The sequence below is a fragment of the Spermophilus citellus genome (genome assembly GCF_964194105.1).
Source record: "Spermophilus citellus genome assembly, chromosome: 2".
NCBI lineage: Eukaryota > Metazoa > Chordata > Mammalia > Rodentia > Sciuridae > Spermophilus > Spermophilus citellus.
The window spans coordinates 151,464,533-151,484,564 of record NC_138183.1 but is presented as its reverse complement, the minus strand read 5'-3'; the positions used below and the strand labels follow the sequence as shown (position 1 = coordinate 151,484,564).

General features: G+C 39.3%; 1 protein-coding gene across 4 annotated transcripts in view; it reads left to right on the top strand.

Annotated features, from left to right (window-relative positions):
• The window catches only part of KMT2A (lysine methyltransferase 2A), an 85,702-nt gene that overhangs the window by 56,451 nt on the left and 9,219 nt on the right, over positions 1-20,032 (top strand). For all 4 annotated transcript variants that reach the window (XM_081311894.1, XM_081311893.1, XM_081311892.1 and 1 more), the window contains 11 exons: positions 517-654; positions 1,768-1,926; positions 2,684-2,801; positions 2,919-2,997; positions 4,151-4,311; positions 4,509-4,694; positions 5,050-9,295; positions 10,515-10,595; positions 11,605-11,666; positions 12,805-12,975; positions 15,469-15,543. In XM_081311894.1, coding sequence (XP_081168020.1) covers positions 517-654; positions 1,768-1,926; positions 2,684-2,801; positions 2,919-2,997; positions 4,151-4,311; positions 4,509-4,694; positions 5,050-9,295; positions 10,515-10,595; positions 11,605-11,666; positions 12,805-12,975; positions 15,469-15,543 — 5,476 coding nt within the window. The remainder of the gene's footprint in view (positions 1-516; positions 655-1,767; positions 1,927-2,683; positions 2,802-2,918; positions 2,998-4,150; positions 4,312-4,508; positions 4,695-5,049; positions 9,296-10,514; positions 10,596-11,604; positions 11,667-12,804; positions 12,976-15,468; positions 15,544-20,032) is intronic.

Sequence of the window (20,032 nt, the reverse complement as noted above, 5' to 3'; positions counted from 1 at the left end):
CAAAAAGTATTTATTTAATACAGTCTGAGAGAATTGATTTTGAAATATGGTTTTAAAGAAGTCAATGCATATTTGTATAAACTTACCACATTGTTCATTTTTATATTCTCTAGATTTATAAAAATTTCCTATCTATAGAAAAAGTAAGCTAGGAAAGAGGGAAGTAGAAAACAGAAACATTGAAAGCTGAATTGTGATTTTTGTGTACATTCCTAAATTACAGAATTAAATTTGTTTTCTTGAGGTAATCTTCTCTGAAGTAAAGCTAATATCAAGGAAAGCCTCCTTTGACAATTTATTCTTTTTTTTAATATTATATTTTAGTTGTTGATTGACCTTTATTTTTTTTAGAAATTTTTTAGATGTTTGTGGACCTGTATTCTATTCATTTATTTATATGCAGTGCTGAGAATCGAACCTAGTGCCTCACATGTGTGAGGCAAGCACTGTACCACTGAGCCATAACCTCAGCCCAACATTTTATTCATTAAGAAAAAAAAATTCTTTATTTCATAGGATGCTGGCCGTTTGCTATACATTGGCCAAAATGAATGGACACATGTAAATTGTGCTTTGTGGTCAGCGGAAGTGTTTGAAGATGATGATGGGTCACTAAAGAATGTGCATATGGCTGTGATCAGAGGCAAGCAGCTGGTAAGAACTTAATGTGTAAATTTTATGAAAGAGATGTCCTTTCATTTTCTAGGTGTTCTTTCTGTAGGTAAAGAAATATGGTTTTAAAGAAGTCAATGCATATCTATATAAACTTACCACATTGCTCATTTTTATATTCTCTAGATTTATAAAAATTTCCAATCTATAGAAAAATAACTTGTTGGCTAACTACTCTGTCCTCAGAGTAGTTAGCCAACAAGTATTGACATACATTATAGACAGATTGCTATTCTGATCTTTGGAAGAGGGATACAAAAGCAATACAAAACAAAGTATTACCTAATTTGGGAGACAATTCAAATATGTGAGAAAAGTATCAATGTGTTAGGGGATTTAGACTGAGATCTCTGAGGCCTCAGTTGAGTCAATATTCTGAGGTTCCACAGAATAAATTTATATAAATACATGAAGAAGAGATATGGGAAGTGATCAGTTGCAGTTGAGAGTAATCAGAAATAGCAGGAGAAAAATTTAAAAGCTCTGTTTTGAAGGAGGGGAGAAAATGAAGGATTATAAAACAAGCTGTCCAACAAACAATAGCACTTGCAAAAAAGCAGTAGTAAATTATGTGGTGAATATAAACAGAAAGTCCTTCCTGGAGGAGTCCAGATTGAATAATAAAATAAGGTGGTAACATACAGGGCCAGTTGAAGAAAACCTTGGAGTCATTTGATAAGTTTGTTATGTCAGTCTAGTAACTAAAGAACCATTATGTTTCTGACTAGTAAAACCTTTTTAAAACAGAGTTGCTTTGAGATATTTTCAGGATTGATTTTTAAGAGTTTCATGTCTTGTAAGTCAGTCATTAATCCTAGAAAAACTATGTTTTAGATCTAATCCTAAATCCAGTTGTAGTGTTTAAATGTATAGCTAAAAGGCTGTATGGTATGGATAGTCGTAGAGCAAGGATTTGAGGAAGCTAGTCTGATCCTCAGGATTTTTCTGGAGTTCAACGGATTACCATTCAACAAAATTAGTTTTAGGAAAGCGAGAATGGGATGATTCTATAGAGGAGATGACAAACATTTAAAACATCTGAAAGTCTGAATAGGGCTCTGTTTTTTCTGTTTTTTTTTTTTTTTTTTTTTTAAGCGATGTGAATTCTGCCAAAAGCCAGGAGCCACTGTGGGTTGCTGTCTTACATCCTGCACCAGCAACTATCATTTCATGTGTTCCCGAGCCAAGAACTGTGTCTTCCTGGATGATAAAAAAGTGTATTGCCAACGACATCGGGATTTGATCAAAGGCGAGGTGAGATAGCTTTAGTTGCTTTTATGTATGTGTTTGACTTTATTTATTTAAAGCAGTGTTAGGTTCACTGCAAAATTAAGCAGAAGGTACAGAGATTTCCTATATACTCCCTGCCTGTACACAATATGCAGCCTCCCTCATTAATTGTGTCCCCCTCCAGAGTTGTCTATTTGTTGCAATTGATGAACCTCTATCAATACATCATTACCACTCAGCGACTGTACTTTATACTTGGGTTCACTCTTGGTAGTGTACATTCTATGGGTTTAGGCAAATATGATAACAGGTATTCACCACTATAATATCAAGCAAATGTTTTTACTGCCCTAGAATGTGTTCTGCCTGTCAACACCCCCAACCCTTGGCAACCACTGATCTTTTTTACTATCTCCATGAATTTGCCATTTCCAGAGCTTCCTATGTAGTTGGAATGCTATAGTATGTAGTTTTTTCAGACCAGTTTATTCCAATTCACAATATACCTTTAAGTTTCTTCTACATCTTTTTATGGCTTATTTAGTAGCTTTTTTAATTCTTCAGGAATTTAGGAAAAAATACTAAAAAAAAAAATAGCAAAATGGCAAATTCAGTTTTGCTTTCCTACTAGGCATTCCAAGGGTCACCTATTTATGAAAAATAAAGAGGTGCTTCTAGTAAGATTGAAAGGTGATTTTGAGATGCTCAGAGAGAGCCAGTACCATGAATATAATGTGTAAAGAGACAATCTATTAACAGCAATCTTGGGTTTTTATTTAAGGTGGTTCCTGAGAATGGATTTGAAGTTTTTAGAAGAGTGTTTGTGGACTTTGAAGGAATCAGCTTGAGAAGGAAGTTCCTCAATGGTTTAGAACCAGAAAATATTCACATGATGATCGGTATGACCTGGACCTGGGTTATTGGGAGGACTGTGTTGTCATTGGGGCACTTTCTAGTCCTCAGTTATAAAATGATCCCTCCCATTATGACTTCTAATCAGTTCTTTTCTTGGTCAGGCTCAATGACGATTGACTGCTTAGGAATTCTGAATGATCTCTCTGACTGTGAAGACAAGCTCTTTCCTATTGGATATCAGTGAGTAAAGAGAGGAAGCAACCCTTACAGCTTGAGCACTCTGAAGCTATGTACATACAGATCATTAAATGTAGAGGCATTGCTTGTTAGCTAGTTTTAATTGCTGTAAAAAATTTACTTTTTTTCCTAGTTCCCTAGTTCATTAGCTTGTAGATTAGGACTAACCCTTCAAGTCAGGTAAATCCTGTAAGAAGCAAAGTGTTATTGATATAATTTTAGAATAATTTCCAAATAAAACCTAAATAGAAAACACAGGATCAGTCTCTTCAAGATTCCTCTAAATCCCAGTCTTGGATTCAAAAATCCAGACCTTTTCACAAATCAAGCACCTCATATCCTGTCCCAATCCCCCCACCCCCCGCTTTCTTTTACAGTGCTGCGGATTCAGCAATTCAGCACAGGGCCTGCACATACTAGATAAATATTCTTCCACTGAATTGCAGCCTCCCTGGTTTTATATTTTATAGATCTTTCTAAAATTTAAGTCCCCATAATAATCATCGAATTCTCCAGACAGAACTTATATCTGTTATATGAAATAGGTAGTTTAAGTATCCTACAAGCTGACAGTATAAATTCAGAATTACCCTTCTACCTCTCCCTTATTGGAGTCTCATTTTGCAGTATATACTTCAATTTATTCTGTGTTCTAATTCTGATAACACAAACTATACTTGACATGTAGTTGGCAGCTCGTTGTACAAACATTCAGCAGATTTGAAGCAATTATATTTCCTTTGTCTTGTGTTTCTCCAAAAGGAAACATCTCTGGTTTGTTCTTTACTTTAGGACCTCACTTTGTATACATTGTGGAGGTAAATAACTATTTTTAGTAGTAGTGGTATTTTTCTTTTTCTGAGTTTAGGATATTTTACTATTTTATGTGCCTGCTTACAATTTAATTTAAAAAAGATCTTGTGCTATTTCCTGAGAGGCTAAGAAATAGTAAGAACTTCAAAAACTTGTCAAAACCTTAAAGCTTTCTGGAGTGAGCAATAGATCATCCATTATCAGTGGAATCTATACCAAGAACCCATGAAATAAAGGTAAATTCTCTAAATCAAGACAGGGAACCCAGGATGAGGAGAGGTTTGACAATGTCAGTTTCTGTTTCTGTTCTCTCAATTGTGATTTTTCCCTATCTGTTTGCCAGGTGTTCCCGGGTGTACTGGAGCACCACAGATGCTCGCAAGCGCTGTGTGTACACGTGCAAGATAGTGGAATGCCGTCCTCCAGTTGTAGAGCCAGATATCAACAGCACTGTTGAACACGATGAGAATCGGACCATTGCCCACAGTCCATCATCAATTTCAGGTTAGTTTTTAGTTGAAACAGGACTTGAGTTTGGGGAGTATGTACTGAGACTGAAAGATGAAAGAAAAGCCATTTATATGGGGGGTCTCCTTTGTTTCTAGCTTGACATTTACCAAATAGCTTGCTTTTTATTGTCTCATTTGTTTGATATTTTATTTTAATCTTTTTCATTTAAGAGTTTTTATTTTCTACCACAGAAAGTTCATCTAAAGAGAGTCAAAGCACAGCTGAAATTCTAAGTCCTCCATCACCAGACCGACCTCCTCATTCACAAACCTCTAGCTCCTGTTATTATCATGTCATCTCAAAGGTCCCTAGGATTCGAACACCCAGTTACTCTCCTACACAGAGATCCCCTGGCTGTCGGCCATTGCCTTCTGCAGGTAAAGAACTTTAATGACCTACTTGACCCAGGGTCAGCCCAAAGACGAATTTGTAATTCTTTTAGGCAACCTTATCTTGGTGACTTTTGCTACAGAAAAGAGATTTTTTTAAAAAATATTTATTTAGTTGTAGATGAACACGCAGTATCCTTATTTATTTTTATGTGGTGCTAAGGATTGAACCCAGTGCCTCACACATGCGAGGCAAGCACTTTACCACTGAGCTACAGCCTCAGCCCCTGAAAAGAGATTTTCAATTACCTATAGTTAGATGTAGCCAAGTCATTAAAACCAGTGACTTCCACATATTTGTTCTGTCTGTAATAGAATTTCTTACTTTTTCTCTTTTGTTCAGGAAGTCCTACCCCAACTACTCATGAAATAGTCACAGTAGGTGATCCTTTACTCTCCTCTGGACTGCGAAGCATTGGCTCCAGGCGACACAGTACTTCTTCCTTGTCACCCCAGCGGTCTAAGCTCCGGATAATGTCTCCAATGAGAACTGGGAATACTTACTCCAGGAATAGTGTTTCCTCAGCCTCCACCATCGGGACCCCTACAGATCCTGAGTCAAGTGCCAAAGCAGTTGATCATAACTTAGGGCCACTGAATTCAAGTGCTACCGTAGGGCACAGCACTCCCACATCTTCAAGTTTGCAAAGGACAGTAGTCACTGTAGGCTCTAAAACCAGTTACTTGGATGGATCTTCATCTTCAGAAATGAAGCATTCTGGTGCTTCAGATGTGACATCCAAGGGCTCCTCTTTAAAGGGAGAAAAAATCAAAATGCTGAGTTCCAAGAGTTCAGAGGGATCTGCACATAACCTGGCTTACCCCGGAATTCCTAAATTAGCTCCACAGGTTCATAACACAGCTTCTGGAGAATTAAATGCTAGTAAAATCAGCAATTTTGCTGAACCTTCTTCAGTGCCATTTTCTTCTAAAGAGGCCCTCTCCTTCCCCCAACTCCATTTGAGAGGACAAAGGAATGATCGAGACCAACACACAGATTCTACCCAACTGACTAATCCTTCTCCAGATGAAGATACTGAAATCAAAACCTTAAAGCTTTCTGGAGTGAGCAACAGATCATCCATTATCAGTGAACATGTGGCATCTAGTTCCAGAGACAGGAGACAAAAGGGGAAAAAGTCTTATAAAGAAACTTTCAAAGAAAAGCATGCCAGTAAATCGTTTTTGGAACCTGGACAGGTGACAACTGGTGAGGAAGGAAACCTAAAGCCAGAATATGTGGATGAGGTTTTGACTTCTGAATTTATGGGGCAACGGCCATGTAATAATGTTTCTTCTGATAAGATTGGAGATAAAGTCCTTTCTGTTTCAGGAATCCCCAAAGTTCCATCCATGCAAGTAGAAGGACCTGCCAAGGAATTACAAGCACCCCGGAAACGCACAGTCAAAGTGACATTGACACCTTTAAAAATGGAAAGTGAAAATCAGTCCAAAAATGCACTGAAAGAAAGTGGTCCTGCCTCCCCTTTGCAAATAGAGTCAGCATCACCAACAGAACCAGTTTCAGTTTCCGAAAGTTCGGGAGATGGGCCAGTGGCTCAACCAAGCCCCAATAACGTCTCATCCCAGGATTCTCAAAGTAACAACTATCAGAATCTTCCGGTACAGGACAGAAACTTAATGCTTCCAGATGGCCCCAAAGCTCAGGAGGATGGCTCTTTTAAGAGGAGATATCCTCGTCGCAGCGCCCGTGCACGTTCTAACATGTTCTTTGGGCTAACCCCACTCTATGGAGTCAGATCCTATGGCGAAGAAGATATTCCATTCTATAGCAGCTCCACCGGGAAGAAGCGAGGCAAGAGATCAGCTGAAGGGCAGGTGGATGGGGCCGATGACTTGAGCACTTCAGATGAGGATGACTTGTATTACTATAACTTCACAAGAACAGTCATTTCTTCAGGTGGAGAAGAACGGCTGGCATCCCATAATTTATTTCGGGAAGAGGAGCAATGCGATCTTCCAAAAATTTCACAGTTGGATGGTGTTGATGATGGGACAGAGAGTGATACCAGTGTCACAGCAACAACAAGGAAGAGCAGCCAGATTCCAAAAAGAAGTAGTAAAGAAAATGGAACAGAAAACTTAAAGATTGATCGACCTGAAGATGCTGGAGAAAAAGAACATGTCATTAAGAGTTCTGTTGGCCACAAAAATGAGCCAAAGATGGATAACTGTCATTCAGTAAGCAGAGTTAAAACACAAGGACAGGATTCCTTAGAAGCTCAGCTCAGCTCATTGGAGTCAAGCCGCAGGGTCCACACAAGTACCCCCTCAGACAAAAATTTACTGGACACCTACAATACTGAGCTTCTGAAATCAGATTCAGACAATAACAACAGTGATGACTGTGGGAATATCCTGCCTTCAGACATTATGGACTTTGTACTGAAGAATACTCCATCCATGCAGGCTTTGGGTGAGAGCCCAGAGTCATCTTCCTCAGAACTCCTGAATCTTGGTGAAGGTTTGGGTCTTGATAGTAATCGGGAAAAGGACATGGGTCTTTTTGAGGTATTTTCTCAGCAGCTGCCCACAACAGAGCCTGTGGACAGTAGTGTCTCTTCCTCTATCTCAGCAGAGGAGCAGTTTGAGTTGCCTCTAGAGCTGCCATCTGATCTCTCTGTCCTGACCACCCGAAGTCCTACGGTCCCTAGCCAGAATCCCGGTAGACTGGCTGTCATCTCAGACTCAGGAGAGAAGCGAGTAACCATCACAGAGAAATCTGTAGCCCCCACTGAAGGTGACTCAGCATTGCTGAGTCCAGGAGTAGATCCTACTCCTGAAGGCCACATGACTCCTGATCACTTTATCCAAGGACACATGGATGCAGACCACATCTCCAGCCCTCCTTGTGGTTCAGTGGAGCAAGGTCACAGCAACGGTCAAGATTTAACTCGAAATAGTAGCACCCCTGGCCTTCAGGTACCTGTTTCCCCTACTGTTCCCATCCAGAACCAGAAGTATGTGCCCAATTCTACTGATAGTCCCGGCCCATCTCAGATTTCTAATGCAGCTGTCCAGACCACTCCACCCCACCTGAAACCAGCCACTGAGAAACTCATTGTTGTTAACCAGAACATGCAGCCACTTTATGTTCTCCAAACTCTTCCAAATGGAGTGACCCAAAAAATCCAGTTGACCTCTTCTGTTAGTTCTACACCCAGTGTGATGGAGACAAATACTTCAGTATTGGGACCCATGGGAGGTGGCCTCACCCTAACCACAGGACTAAATCCAAGCTTGCCAACTTCTCAACCTCTGTTCCCTCCTGCTAGCAAAGGATTGCTCCCCATGCCTCATCACCAGCACTTACATTCCTTCCCTGCAGCTACTCAAAGTAGTTTCCCACCCAACATCAGCAGTCCTCCTTCAGGCCTACTTATTGGGGTTCAGCCTCCTCCAGATCCCCAGCTTTTGGTTTCAGAAGCCAGCCAGAGGACAGACCTCAATACCACAGTAGCCACTCCTTCCTCTGGACTCAAGAAAAGACCCATATCTCGTCTACATACCCGAAAGAAAAAACTTGCTCCCTCCAGTACCCCTTCAAACATTGCCCCCTCTGATGTGGTTTCTAATATGACATTGATTAACTTCACACCCTCCCAGCTTTCAAATCATCCCAATCTATTAGATTTGGGGTCACTTAATACTTCATCTCATCGAACTGTCCCCAACATCATAAAAAGATCTAAATCTGGCATCATGTATTTTGAACAGGCACCCCTGTTACCACCACAGAGTGTGGGAGGAACTGCTGCCACAGCGGTGGGCACATCAACAATAAGCCAAGACACTAGCCACCTCACATCAGGGCCTGTGTCTGGCTTGGCATCCAGTTCCTCCGTTTTGAATGTGGTATCCATGCAAACTACAACAACTCCTACAAGTAGTGCATCAGTTCCAGGACATGTCACCTTAACTAACCCAAGGTTGCTTGGTACTCCAGATATTGGCTCAATAAGCAATCTTCTAATCAAAGCCAGCCAGCAGAGCCTGGGCATTCAGGAACAGCCTGTGGCTCTACCACCAAGTTCAGGAATGTTTCCACAAATGGCGACATCACAGACTCCCTCTACTGCTGCAATGACTGCAGCATCTAGCATCTGTGTGCTCCCCTCTTCTCAGACTGCGGGCTTGACAGCTCCATCACCAGCTGGCGAGGCAGAAGAACATTATCAGCTTCAGCACGTGAACCAGCTTCTGGCCAGCAAAGCCGGGATCCTTTCTTCCCAGCGTGACCTTGATTCTGCTTCTGGGACCCAGGTATCCAACTTCACCCAAACAGTAGATGCTCCTAATAATGTGGGGCTAGAGCAGAACAAGGCTTTACCCTCAGCCATGCAAGCCAGCTCAGCCTCTCCAGGGGGCTCTCCATCCTCTGGACAGCAGTCAGGGAGCCCCTCAGTGCCGGCCCCCACTAAACCCAAACCAAAAATCAAACGGATTCAGCTGCCCCTGGATAAAGGGAATGGCAAGAAGCACAAAGTTTCCCATTTGAGGACCAGTTCTTCTGAAGCACACATTCCAGACCAAGAAGCCAACACAGCACCCCGGACCTCAGTCATAGGGTGAGCCATGCAGTATTGTCTCTGTTGTGTCTGCAGGATTTTATGCTCTGGATTAGGGGCTGTTGAAGTAGTAGTCTTTGGGGAGAGATTTTTGGAAGTAAGTTGCATTCGTTGGGTTTTCTAGGTATTAACTTTGATTTTTTTTTTTTTTAATTACCTGTGGTGATTAATAGAGCAAAATTTAGCTCCACAAGTGAACAGTCTGACTCTTGGACAGAACTCTATCTGTAAATATACTTTGTTCTGATTTCAAACGGTGTTGCTGTTTGCTCCTGTTTCTTTTTTGCCGAGTTTTTACAGATACTAGAAAATGCTTATTCCTAACTGGTGGGCAAAGGCCCCTGATGTACCCTCAGAGTCCTTTTTAAAAATGTCCTGATATAAAATATACAAGTGGGGCTGGGGATGTGGCTCAAGTGGTAGCGTGTTTGCCTGGCATGCGCAGGGCGCTAGGTTCGATCCTCAGCACCACATAAAAATAAAATAAAGATGTTGTGTCCACCGAAAAACTTTTTAAAAATAAATAAATATTTTTTAAAATTTTTAAAAATATACAAGTGATTTTTTAATATATATATGTATATATTTTAGTTATAGATGGATACAATATCTTTACTTATTTATCTTTATATGGTGCTGAGGATTGGACCGAGGGCCTCACATGGGCTAGGCAAGCACTCTACCACTGAGCTACAACCTTACCCCAACAAGCGATTTTTATTTTATTTTATTTTTTGGTACCAGGGATTGAACCAGGGCCATTCAAGCCACTGAGCTACATACTCAGCCCCTTTTTGATATTTTATTTTGAGATAGAATCTCACTAAGTTACATAGGGACTTGCTAATTTGCTGAAGCTGGCTTTGAACTCAGGATCCTTCTACATCAGCCTCCCAAGCCACTGGGATTGCAGGCATGCACCACTGCATCTGGCCTACAAGTGAATTTTTACATATGTATACACTTATGTCACCACCACTCAGATCAAGATATAGAACACTTTTAGTGCCCCAGAAGGCCCCTTGTGCCATCTCTTGGTCAGTACCCTTCCAGGTAACCATTATTCTAACCTTTACGACCATAAGTATTTATTGTCGGCTCACAAATTTTATCAGCTTTTGATAGAGTCATTTCTTTAGACTGGCCTCCACATTTAATTTGAAACATATGTACCTATAGTTTCATGCAAAAATACAAATACTTTTCTTCTCTACTCCAGGACTCCAGGAGCAGAGGCTGAGCAGCAGGATACAGCTAATGTGGAACAGTCTTCACAAAAGGAATGTGGGCAGCCTGCAGGGTAAGCTTAAAAATTAATTCTCTAAAAATTAATACCTCAACTTTGTCATTTAAAAAATAGTTCCTCCCTATTTTCATAGGCTTTGGTTTTGTTGTCATTTTTGCTTAATGGAATTAATAAAAGCTTATAAAAATCAGGGCATAGAATCATTTGGATAATAGTTTGCTATTTGTTCTGCCCACCCCTTCTCAATCTATTCCCTAAAGGTAGCTGTTGGTAATAATATATGGTTTAGTTTGTATGTGAATATGTATTTTTTTATATATAAAAGGAATAACAGCATAGCTACTATCTTTTACTTGTTTTGTTTTTTAATTTACGGGATTGTTTTCCATATATCTTTCTGTGCTAGTAAAAGTCACTTTTTTAGTGGCTGCCTTCAGTACTATTTTGTGGATCTATAATGATGTATTTAACTTCTTTATTTAATATATATTGATACACATTTGGATTGTTTAAAGATCTATTAATTTTACAAAGTGAAAATTGATGGTTTACTAGTTCATGCAGCTTACTTTTAGTTAAACCAGCTAGCTTATTTGAGTAACTGTAGAATAGCTTCTGACAAGTGTCCTTTCATTTTTTCCTAAAACTAACGATATGAGAAGAATTTTAAGAGCACATTTCACAACTTCAAAAGCAAATACCTAATGTCAGTATTTGGAAAGGAATCTCATCAAAGACAGTTTTATTTTGTGGGCCATTCAGTAGTATGGTGGTGGTGATGGTGGTCATTTAGCAAGTTTTGTATAACTAGCAACTGAATGATGTTCAAGAACAAGGGCAGGGGCTGGGGATGTGGCTCAAGCGGTAGTGCGCTCGTCTGGCATACGTGCAGCCCGGGTTGGATCCTCAGCACCACATACAAACAACGATGTTGTGTCCGCCGATAACTAAAAAATAAAAATTAAAAAAAAAAATTCACCTTTTAAAAAAAGAAAAAAAGAACAAGGGCAGTATGTATTCCTAGCTGGTGTTGTATCTTACATCCGGTTTTATTTTCATTTAGACAAGCAGCTATTCCAGAGATTCCAGTAACCCAAAATCCAGCAAATGAGCAAGAAAGTACAGGTATGTGACTAATTGGTTAGAATCACAATTTTAAGCTAGGAGTATTAAAATTACCTACTTTACCTCTAAACTTCAAGCAGTTAAGTGATTGGCTGAAGTTAGACAGAAAGTCAGCACCTGTCTTCTAGCATTCTTCCACTACATAATCTGTGATCGTCTGTCAGCTAAGGGACACAAAACATTGCCTGTAAAATCTCTTCTGCTCTACTGGCTTTAACAATGAAATTTAAATAGCTAGAGATAATCTGACTTTATCCCTTAGGTGTTGCTATAGGAAACCAAGAACCATTTTATTAGATGGATTTTGGTTCCACCACCAGGTACATATCCTAGCACTTTTCATCTTTTGTAACAAATTTCGGTCAGGAAACAACTGGGCCCTGCATTCAAGATCAGAAGCCATGAATATAAGGCCTTTCCCTGTTCCATAGAGAGTTCTCTTCTGGATAGAGGGTTCTCGTCTTCAGAAGAGAACAAGGTGGAGAACGGGCCCAGGCATGAGATTTATTGTCACATCCTTATAATTTGCTGATGTTGCAAGGGGGCTGACACATCTATTGATGGAGGAAGGCAAGGGAGGGTAGGGACTGAGAATGAGGACTTTGGAGCCAAATGAGTTAGAATCCCTGCTTGGCCACCCAGTAGCTCTGTGAACTTATTAGCTTGTTATTCTCCTTTCTCTGCCTCAGTTTTCTTACCTTTAAAATGGAGATTATAATAACACTTACTTTGCTGGGTTGTTATAAGGTTTATGTGAGTTCATCTGTGAAGTTTTTGAAAGAGAATCTGAGACCTAGTAAGTACTTCACATATTAACCATTATTTTTTTTTTTTTAGCCTTGACTCTACCGAGAACAATTACTTATGGGAAAACTATCAGATTGTCTGTCAAACCAGAAACTACTGTAGAAACTACAAGACTTTACGTTGAAAACAAAACAATAAAACAGTTGTAATCACTTTCTAGCTATGATGGAGGGCAAGCTCTTTGAGCCTCTGTTTTTTATCTGTGAATGGGAGTAGTAATACCAACAATGACATGTTGTTAGCTTAGAGATAGTGCTTGTACTCTGCAGAATCAGTGTTCAGTAAGCATTTGTCATTGCAACTACTTTGGTTCCCATTTGCCTCCTCATAGAACCTAAAGCAGTAGAAGAAGAAGAAAGTAATTTCAGCTCTCCGCTGATGCTTTGGCTCCAGCAAGAACAAAAGCGGAAGGAAAGCATAGCTGAGAAAAAGCCCAAGAAAGGACTAGTTTTTGAAATTTCAAGTGATGATGGCTTTCAAATCTGTGCAGAAAGTATTGAAGGTGAGTCGTTAAATTAGGTAGACCCAGCAACAGAGGCCCTGTTTCAGCTATCTCTGTTCTTATGTGTATTATGTCATTGAGGTGTGCCAGATTTTATGAAGGATACTAAGAAGCATTATATATTTTCTTTGTCCTTTAGAAATTTGTCTTAGAGAAATATCCATAATTCATGTGAGAAGTTAATGATACAGAGTACATATCATTACCACTTGCTCATTTTAAATTTTATATGTTCGTCTCTCTTAGCTTAAGCCTTACTTTGTAAAAGTTTTCATTTTTATGACTTAATTAACATAAAGGATTTTACTTTCTTATTCATATTGGTATCCCTGGTATTTAGGTGAAAGAGTAGGGAATGTTCTCTAGGTTATAAGTACTAGAGAATCTCAAAGGAAAGAAAGATCACTCTGAGTAACTTAGGGTTATCCAAGAACCCATGGAGATTAATAGGAGACTGAGTTTAAGAAGATAATAGAAATTGGGTTAGGCAAACAGGAATGGGGAGGAGGGCTTTTGAAGAAGGGATGTAAACAAAGATAGATGTAATCACACATGATAGGTTTAGAGCGGTGTCAGATGAGAAGTTGACATTGAAATTCATGTCAGGTAATAGTGAAAGAAAAATTGAGAAGGTGAATTTGTCACAAGTTTTGGAGGACCTGCACTGCCAAGCCCTGAGACCTTTGCAGTTTTGGGGGAGTAAAATAAAGGCAGAGTTTCAAAAGTTTAATGTGTAGCTCCATACAAGATAGATTGAACTGGAGACATTGGGAGGCAAGAAGTCATTCATGAGAGTATTATTACAATAGAAATGCCAAGTAATAAAACCCATGTAGGAAAAGAAAGAATGGACACATTTTGTGACTGCTTAGATAATAAGGAGTAGAGAGGACAAAGCCAAAGATGACTTTTCTAAGCCAGGCTCATTGGCACTCACCTGTAATCCCAGTGGCTCCGGAGGCTGAGGCAGGAAGAATCACAAGTTCAAAGCCAGGTTCAGTAAAAGCGAAGTACTAGCAACTCAGTGAGACCCTGTCTCTAAATAAAATACAAAACAGGGCTGGGGATGTGGCTCAGTGGTTGAGTGCCCCTGAGTTCAATCCCTGGTACCCCTTACCTCCCCAAAAAAGATGTTTCTTCTGAGCAGGTGTGATGGCACATGCTTGTAATCCTAGTGATTTGGGAGACTGAGGCAGGAGAATCACAAATTAAAGGCCAGCTTCAGCAACTTAGCAAGACCCTGTCTCAAAATTCTAAAAAAATAAATAAAAAGGAATGGGAAATGTGCTCAGTGGTAAAGTACCCTTGGGTTTAATCCCCAGTACAAATAATAATAAGGTAAGGAGAAAAAAAAAAAGCTAGTTTGAAAGTATGAGAAAGTGTGAGCTCTTCTTTTTGGGGGGTGTATGGGGGATTAAACTACTCCCCATTCTTATTTGCCTAACCTAATTTCTATTACTTAACTTAGTCTCCTGTTAATCTCAATGGGTTTTTGGATAACCCTAAGTTACTCAACAGTGATCTTTCCTTTGAAATTCTCTAGTACTTTTAATGTAGAGGGACCTTAACCACTGAGACACATCCCCAGCCCTTTTTTTTTTTTAAGAGAGAGAGAGAGAGAGATTTTTAATATTTATTTTTCAGTTTTTGGTGGACACAACATCTTTATTTTATTTTTATGTGGTGCTGAGGATCAAACCCAGCGCCCCACACATGCCAGGCGAGCGAGTTACCGCTTGAGCCACATCCCCAGCTCCCCAGCCCTTTTTTTAATGTTATATTTAGAGCAAGTGTCTCACTGAGTTGCTTAGGGCCTCACTATATTACTGAGCCTGGCTTTAATCTCTCAATTCTCCTGCCTCATCCTCCCAAACTGCTGGGATTACAGCATGTGCCATCATGCCCAGCCAAAAGTATGAGTTCTACATGAGAAATAATTGTAGAATGGCAGGTCTATAGAAGTATAGTGCTGGGGTTGTAACTCAGTGGTAGAGCACTTGCCTAGCTAAAAGGTTATAGAATCTTAGGTTAGAAGTTAAAGGAATTAACAAACAAACAAATAAATAAATAAAAAGAAATCAAAGTAATTGTAAAGGTTTTCTAGTCCCAGACCTTAATTTTAAGGAACCCACATTCCTGGTTGCATCTTTTCACTATTTGGGTTAGGGTTACAGAATACAATTAATTTCAAATGTTTAGGTGTAGCACCCAATCTTCCACCAGGGAATGCGAATGCTTTAGGGACTCAGGGCAGAAATCTCCTGACTGCTTCTGTGACCTAAGAAGGGAACACAGATGGCTATTGTAACTTCCCAGCTACTTCCCCATGCACCCAATTGATTAAAACCATAAGAAAACAACAAAACACTGTCTGAACAGGGTATGTGCTCCAACCATAGGGATTCTAAGTATAATGCCTGTGCATACTGTTAGTATTAAGAGATGTTGGCATGAATATCTTGTAGCCTACAGTTTTCTTTTAATTTCTTTTAGATGCCTGGAAATCACTGACAGATAAAGTCCAGGAAGCTCGATCAAATGCCCGCCTGAAGCAGCTCTCATTTGCAGGTAATGACTAGAGCAATTATTTTACTCCTCCCTCAGAATATTCTGTCAATTTATTAGTCTCAGCCATAGAATTGATTCTATTAATAAAAAAAACCCACTTTTTTAAAAAAAGTATTTTTCACAGCTTTGAGATATAATTCACATATCATCCATTTAAAATATATAATTTGGTGGTTTTTATGTATTCACAGAATTGCTCAACCATCATTGCCTTATAACTCCAGAATATTTTCATAGTCACTGAAAGGAACCCCTGCTCATTATTAGTCAATTCCCCATCTCTTTCCCCTGACACCATGTTCTAGACCTTTTCATATAAATGGAAATCATATATTTGTGACTGGCTTTTCACTTCACGTAATGCTTTCAAGGCTCCTTCTTGAGCTGGGAGTATAACTCAATGTAGAGCATGGGATTAGCATTTGTGAAGGTCTGGGTTTGACCCCTATCACCAAAAAAAAAAAAAAAAAAAAAAAAAAAAAAAGCCGAGAGAGAGAGAGAGAGAGAGAGAGAGAGAGAGAGAGAGAGAGAGAGAGAGGGAGGGAGGGAGGGAGAGGGAGAGAGAGGAGAAGAGAAGAGGAGGGGAGGGGAGGGGAGGGGAGGGGAGGGGAGGGGAGGGGAGGGGAGGGGAGAGAGATAGAGAAAGATATTCCTGCCTGCTGTAACATCGCATTCATATTCCACTCCTCTTTCTTTCTTTCTTTTTTTTAAAGTGTGGTGCTGGGGATTGAACCCAGGGCCTTGTGCCTGAAAGACAAACACTCTATCAATTGATCTATATCCTCAGCCCATTTCACCACCACCTTTTAAAAATTTTTTTCTTTTAATTTATTATGCATGACAGCAGAATGTATCTCTTTTTTAATTTTTTTTTTTTTTTTAGTTGTAGTTGGACACAATACCTTTATTTTATTTATTTTTATGTGGTGCTAAGGATTGAACCCAGGGCCTCACATGTGCTAGATGAGTGCTCGGCTGCTGAGCCACAACTCCAGCCTGAATGCATTTCAAGCATAGTACACATATGGAGCACAATTTTTCATTACTCTGGTTGTAATCCACTCCTTTTTATTACCAAATAATATTCCATTGTGTGAATATACTTTGCTTATCCATTCATCAGTTGATGGATATTTGGGGTTGTTTGTTGTTTTACTTTCTTATTCTTGCTAATGATTATTGACATACAAGTTTTTGTACAAATCTGTTTTTATTTCTCTTGGGTCTGTACCTAGAAATGGCATTGCTGGTTTATATGATAACTCTCCTTAACTTTTTAAAGGACTACAGAATTCTTTTTTCCCAAAGTAGCTACACCATTTCATGTTCCCAGCAGTATACAAAGGTTCCAGTTTCTCCATATCCTTGTCAAAACTTGATATTGTCTGTTTTTTATATTTTAGATATTCTAGTTAATTTAAAATAGTACCTCATGATGTGTGTGTGTTTGTGTGTGTGTATGTGTGTGGCGGGGGTGCTAGGGATTGAACCCAGAGCTTCAAGCATGCTAGACAAGTTCTCTACCAGTAAACTACATCCCCAACTCCTCATTGTGGATTTTTTGTTTGTTTGTTTGTTTGTTTGTTTTGGTTTTTTTTTTTTTTTTTTGAACAGGGGATTGAACTCAGTGGCACTTGACCACTGAGCCATATCCCCAGTCTTATTTTTTATTCTATTTAGAGACAGGGTCTCACTGAGTTGCTTAGCACCGTCGTCTTTGCTGGGGCTGGCTTTGAACTCGGGATCCTCCTGCCTCTGCCTCCCCAGCAGCTGGGATTACAGGCGTGTGCCACCTCACTTAGCCCTACCTTCTCCATTCTTATCTATACTATTTCCAAATTCTGAATCTTTGTTAATCAAGATGGAATCATATTTTAATATGCATTTAAAAATTAAGTGAGATTATCTTCTCATGTTATTGGCCATTTATATTTTGTGGGAGATAAGTCACCTATTAGATTCTTTTTTCTTTTTTTGGTACTGAGGAGTGAATCTAAGAGCACTTTACCACTGACTTATGTCGCCTTTTTATTATTATTATTATTATTATTATTATTATTTTTAAAAAATTTTGAGACAGAATTTCACTACCTTGCTGAGGCTGACCTCAGACTTGTAATCCTTCTGTCTCAGCCTCCTGAGTTGCTGGAAATACGTGCATGTGCCACTGCCCCTGGTCTTTGACTTTTAAAAAATCCTGAAGACTGAAGATTAGCTCAGTGGTAGAGCATTTGCCTAGTATGTGCAAAGCAATACTGGATTTGATCCCTGGCACTGCAAAAGGAAAGAAAAAAAAAAAAAAACACAAAGATTAAAACAAGAAAATATACAGGCTGTGTAATAGTACCTGCCATCTAAAATTAACAAATATTAATATTTTGTAATATGTATTTGAAATACTTACCCTCTCTTCCTTGTTAAAAGAAAAAACTAAAGTATCATAGGTAAATACTTCTTTTTTAAAGATTTTTTTGTGTGTGTGATACTGGGATTGAACCCAGAAGTGTTCTACCACAAAGCTACACCCCCAATCCATTTTTATTCTGAGATAGGATCTCACTACGTTGTCTAGGCTAGCCTTGGATTTGAATTCCTCATTGCCTCAGCCTCTGGAGTAGTTGGGATCATAGGTGTGTGCTACCATACCCAGCAAAAAAATTCTTTTAAATACCTTTTCACCTACCTTCCCAGGACCAATTTGAAAGAAGATAGGAGGGGTAGAGATAAATATTGGAAAAAAAAAAAAAGTCAGTGGATGGTTTCTGTGTTAGATTAATTAAAATCCTTCATGTTCACTTCAAACAAAAGTACTAAAAAATTTTAGGTTACATTATTTGAAGCCTAGTATCAATGAGAAACTATTTCAGCTTTAAAAAGGAGGTAAAATAAAACCACAGTGAGCCAAACTGGAAGCAACTCAAATACTCCTCAATACGGGAATTTAGAAAAAAGTCTAAAGTAATCTGATTAAAAAGGCATGTTGATAACAGTGTGTATCTCATATGGTCATAGTCTTTTAAATCTGATACAGACTTTTAAATTATATATGTAACAGTGGTTGCCTCTGAGAAGTGAGACCTGGAGAATTAGAATAGGCAACTCTACTTCTTTGTACTGTTTCACTTTATTTCCATGATTATTTTTTATAAATATATTTTTTAGTTGTATATGGACAGAGTACCTTTATTTTTATTTATTTATTTTTATGTGGTGCTGAGGATCGAACCCAGTGCCTCAAATATGCTATGCACGTGCTCTACAACTGAGCTACAACCACAGCGCTCCAATATTATTGTGTGTGTGTGTGTGTGTGTGTGTGTTTGTTTGTTTTGCTGGGGATTGAACCCAGGGCCTTGTGCATGCAAGGCAAGCACTCTACCAACTGAGCTAAATCCCCAGCCCTTACTTATAAATTTTTTTTAAATTAGCTCAATTACATTTAATTTTTTAAAAGAACAGATGGCAAATGAGTTAAGAAAAAGTTAGGATTTTCCTGGGTGCCTGGCTTCTTCTTCTCACTCTGCAAATTCCCTGGGCTTTTTCAGCAGTTCCCATGTTCTCACACTGTATCTGTGATTCAGTCCTTCCGCTGTTCCACCATTCCCCAGAGCTCAGCTCAGACAACTCCATTCAATTCTGACATCCTTATTTTCTTCATCATTCCCATCTGTTTTTTCTTCCCCAATATTTTCTCACCTGTAATGTTAAGATACCTTATAACTAGTGCCTCAGACTCCCTTTTCTCCTTCTGTATAGTATTTGTTGTCATCAGAGGAATCTCAAAATCTTCTTACTGTTTACAAACATACTGGTTGTAGAACAAAATCTTCATATCTCTCTCTCTCTCTCTCTCTCTCTCTCTCTCTCTCTCTCTTAGTTGTTGATGGACCTTTATTTTATTCATTTGTTTATATGTGGTGCTAAGAATCACGCTCAGTGCCTTACACATTTGAAGCAAGTGCTCTACCACCGAGCCACAACCTCAGCCCCCAAAATCTTCATCTCTTAAGTATTTGTTGTTAATAAATAGGTATTGAACATCTGTGATGTGCCCAGCACCATGGTGAGCACTAAGGATATAATCCTGTGTAGAAGTAGATTGGCCCTGCTCTCCTGAGGTTTCCAGTTTGAATCCTCGCATGATAAGATCCTGCTCAGCCTGCACCATCTGTTCGGCCTAAGCTCTCACCACTTTCCTCACCATTCAGGGTCCTCTGTTTAGATCCATCAGTGTGTCTTAATGTGTGGTCTGAAAATGTGGATCAGAATCTCAGGGCTCACGGCTGAGAAAGCTGAATTTTTAACCTGTGTACCCTAATAATTATTACTATGTACATTACATGTTTTCACATTAGCATACCATGATTCATGCAGTTCCCCCACCAGGAATGGCCTGCTCCCCTTCATCTCTTGTCTTCCCCAATTTCCCTTTTGTGCTTGACAAACTCCTATTAATCCTTCAAGTTTCTGCTCAGAGTCACCTCTTTGT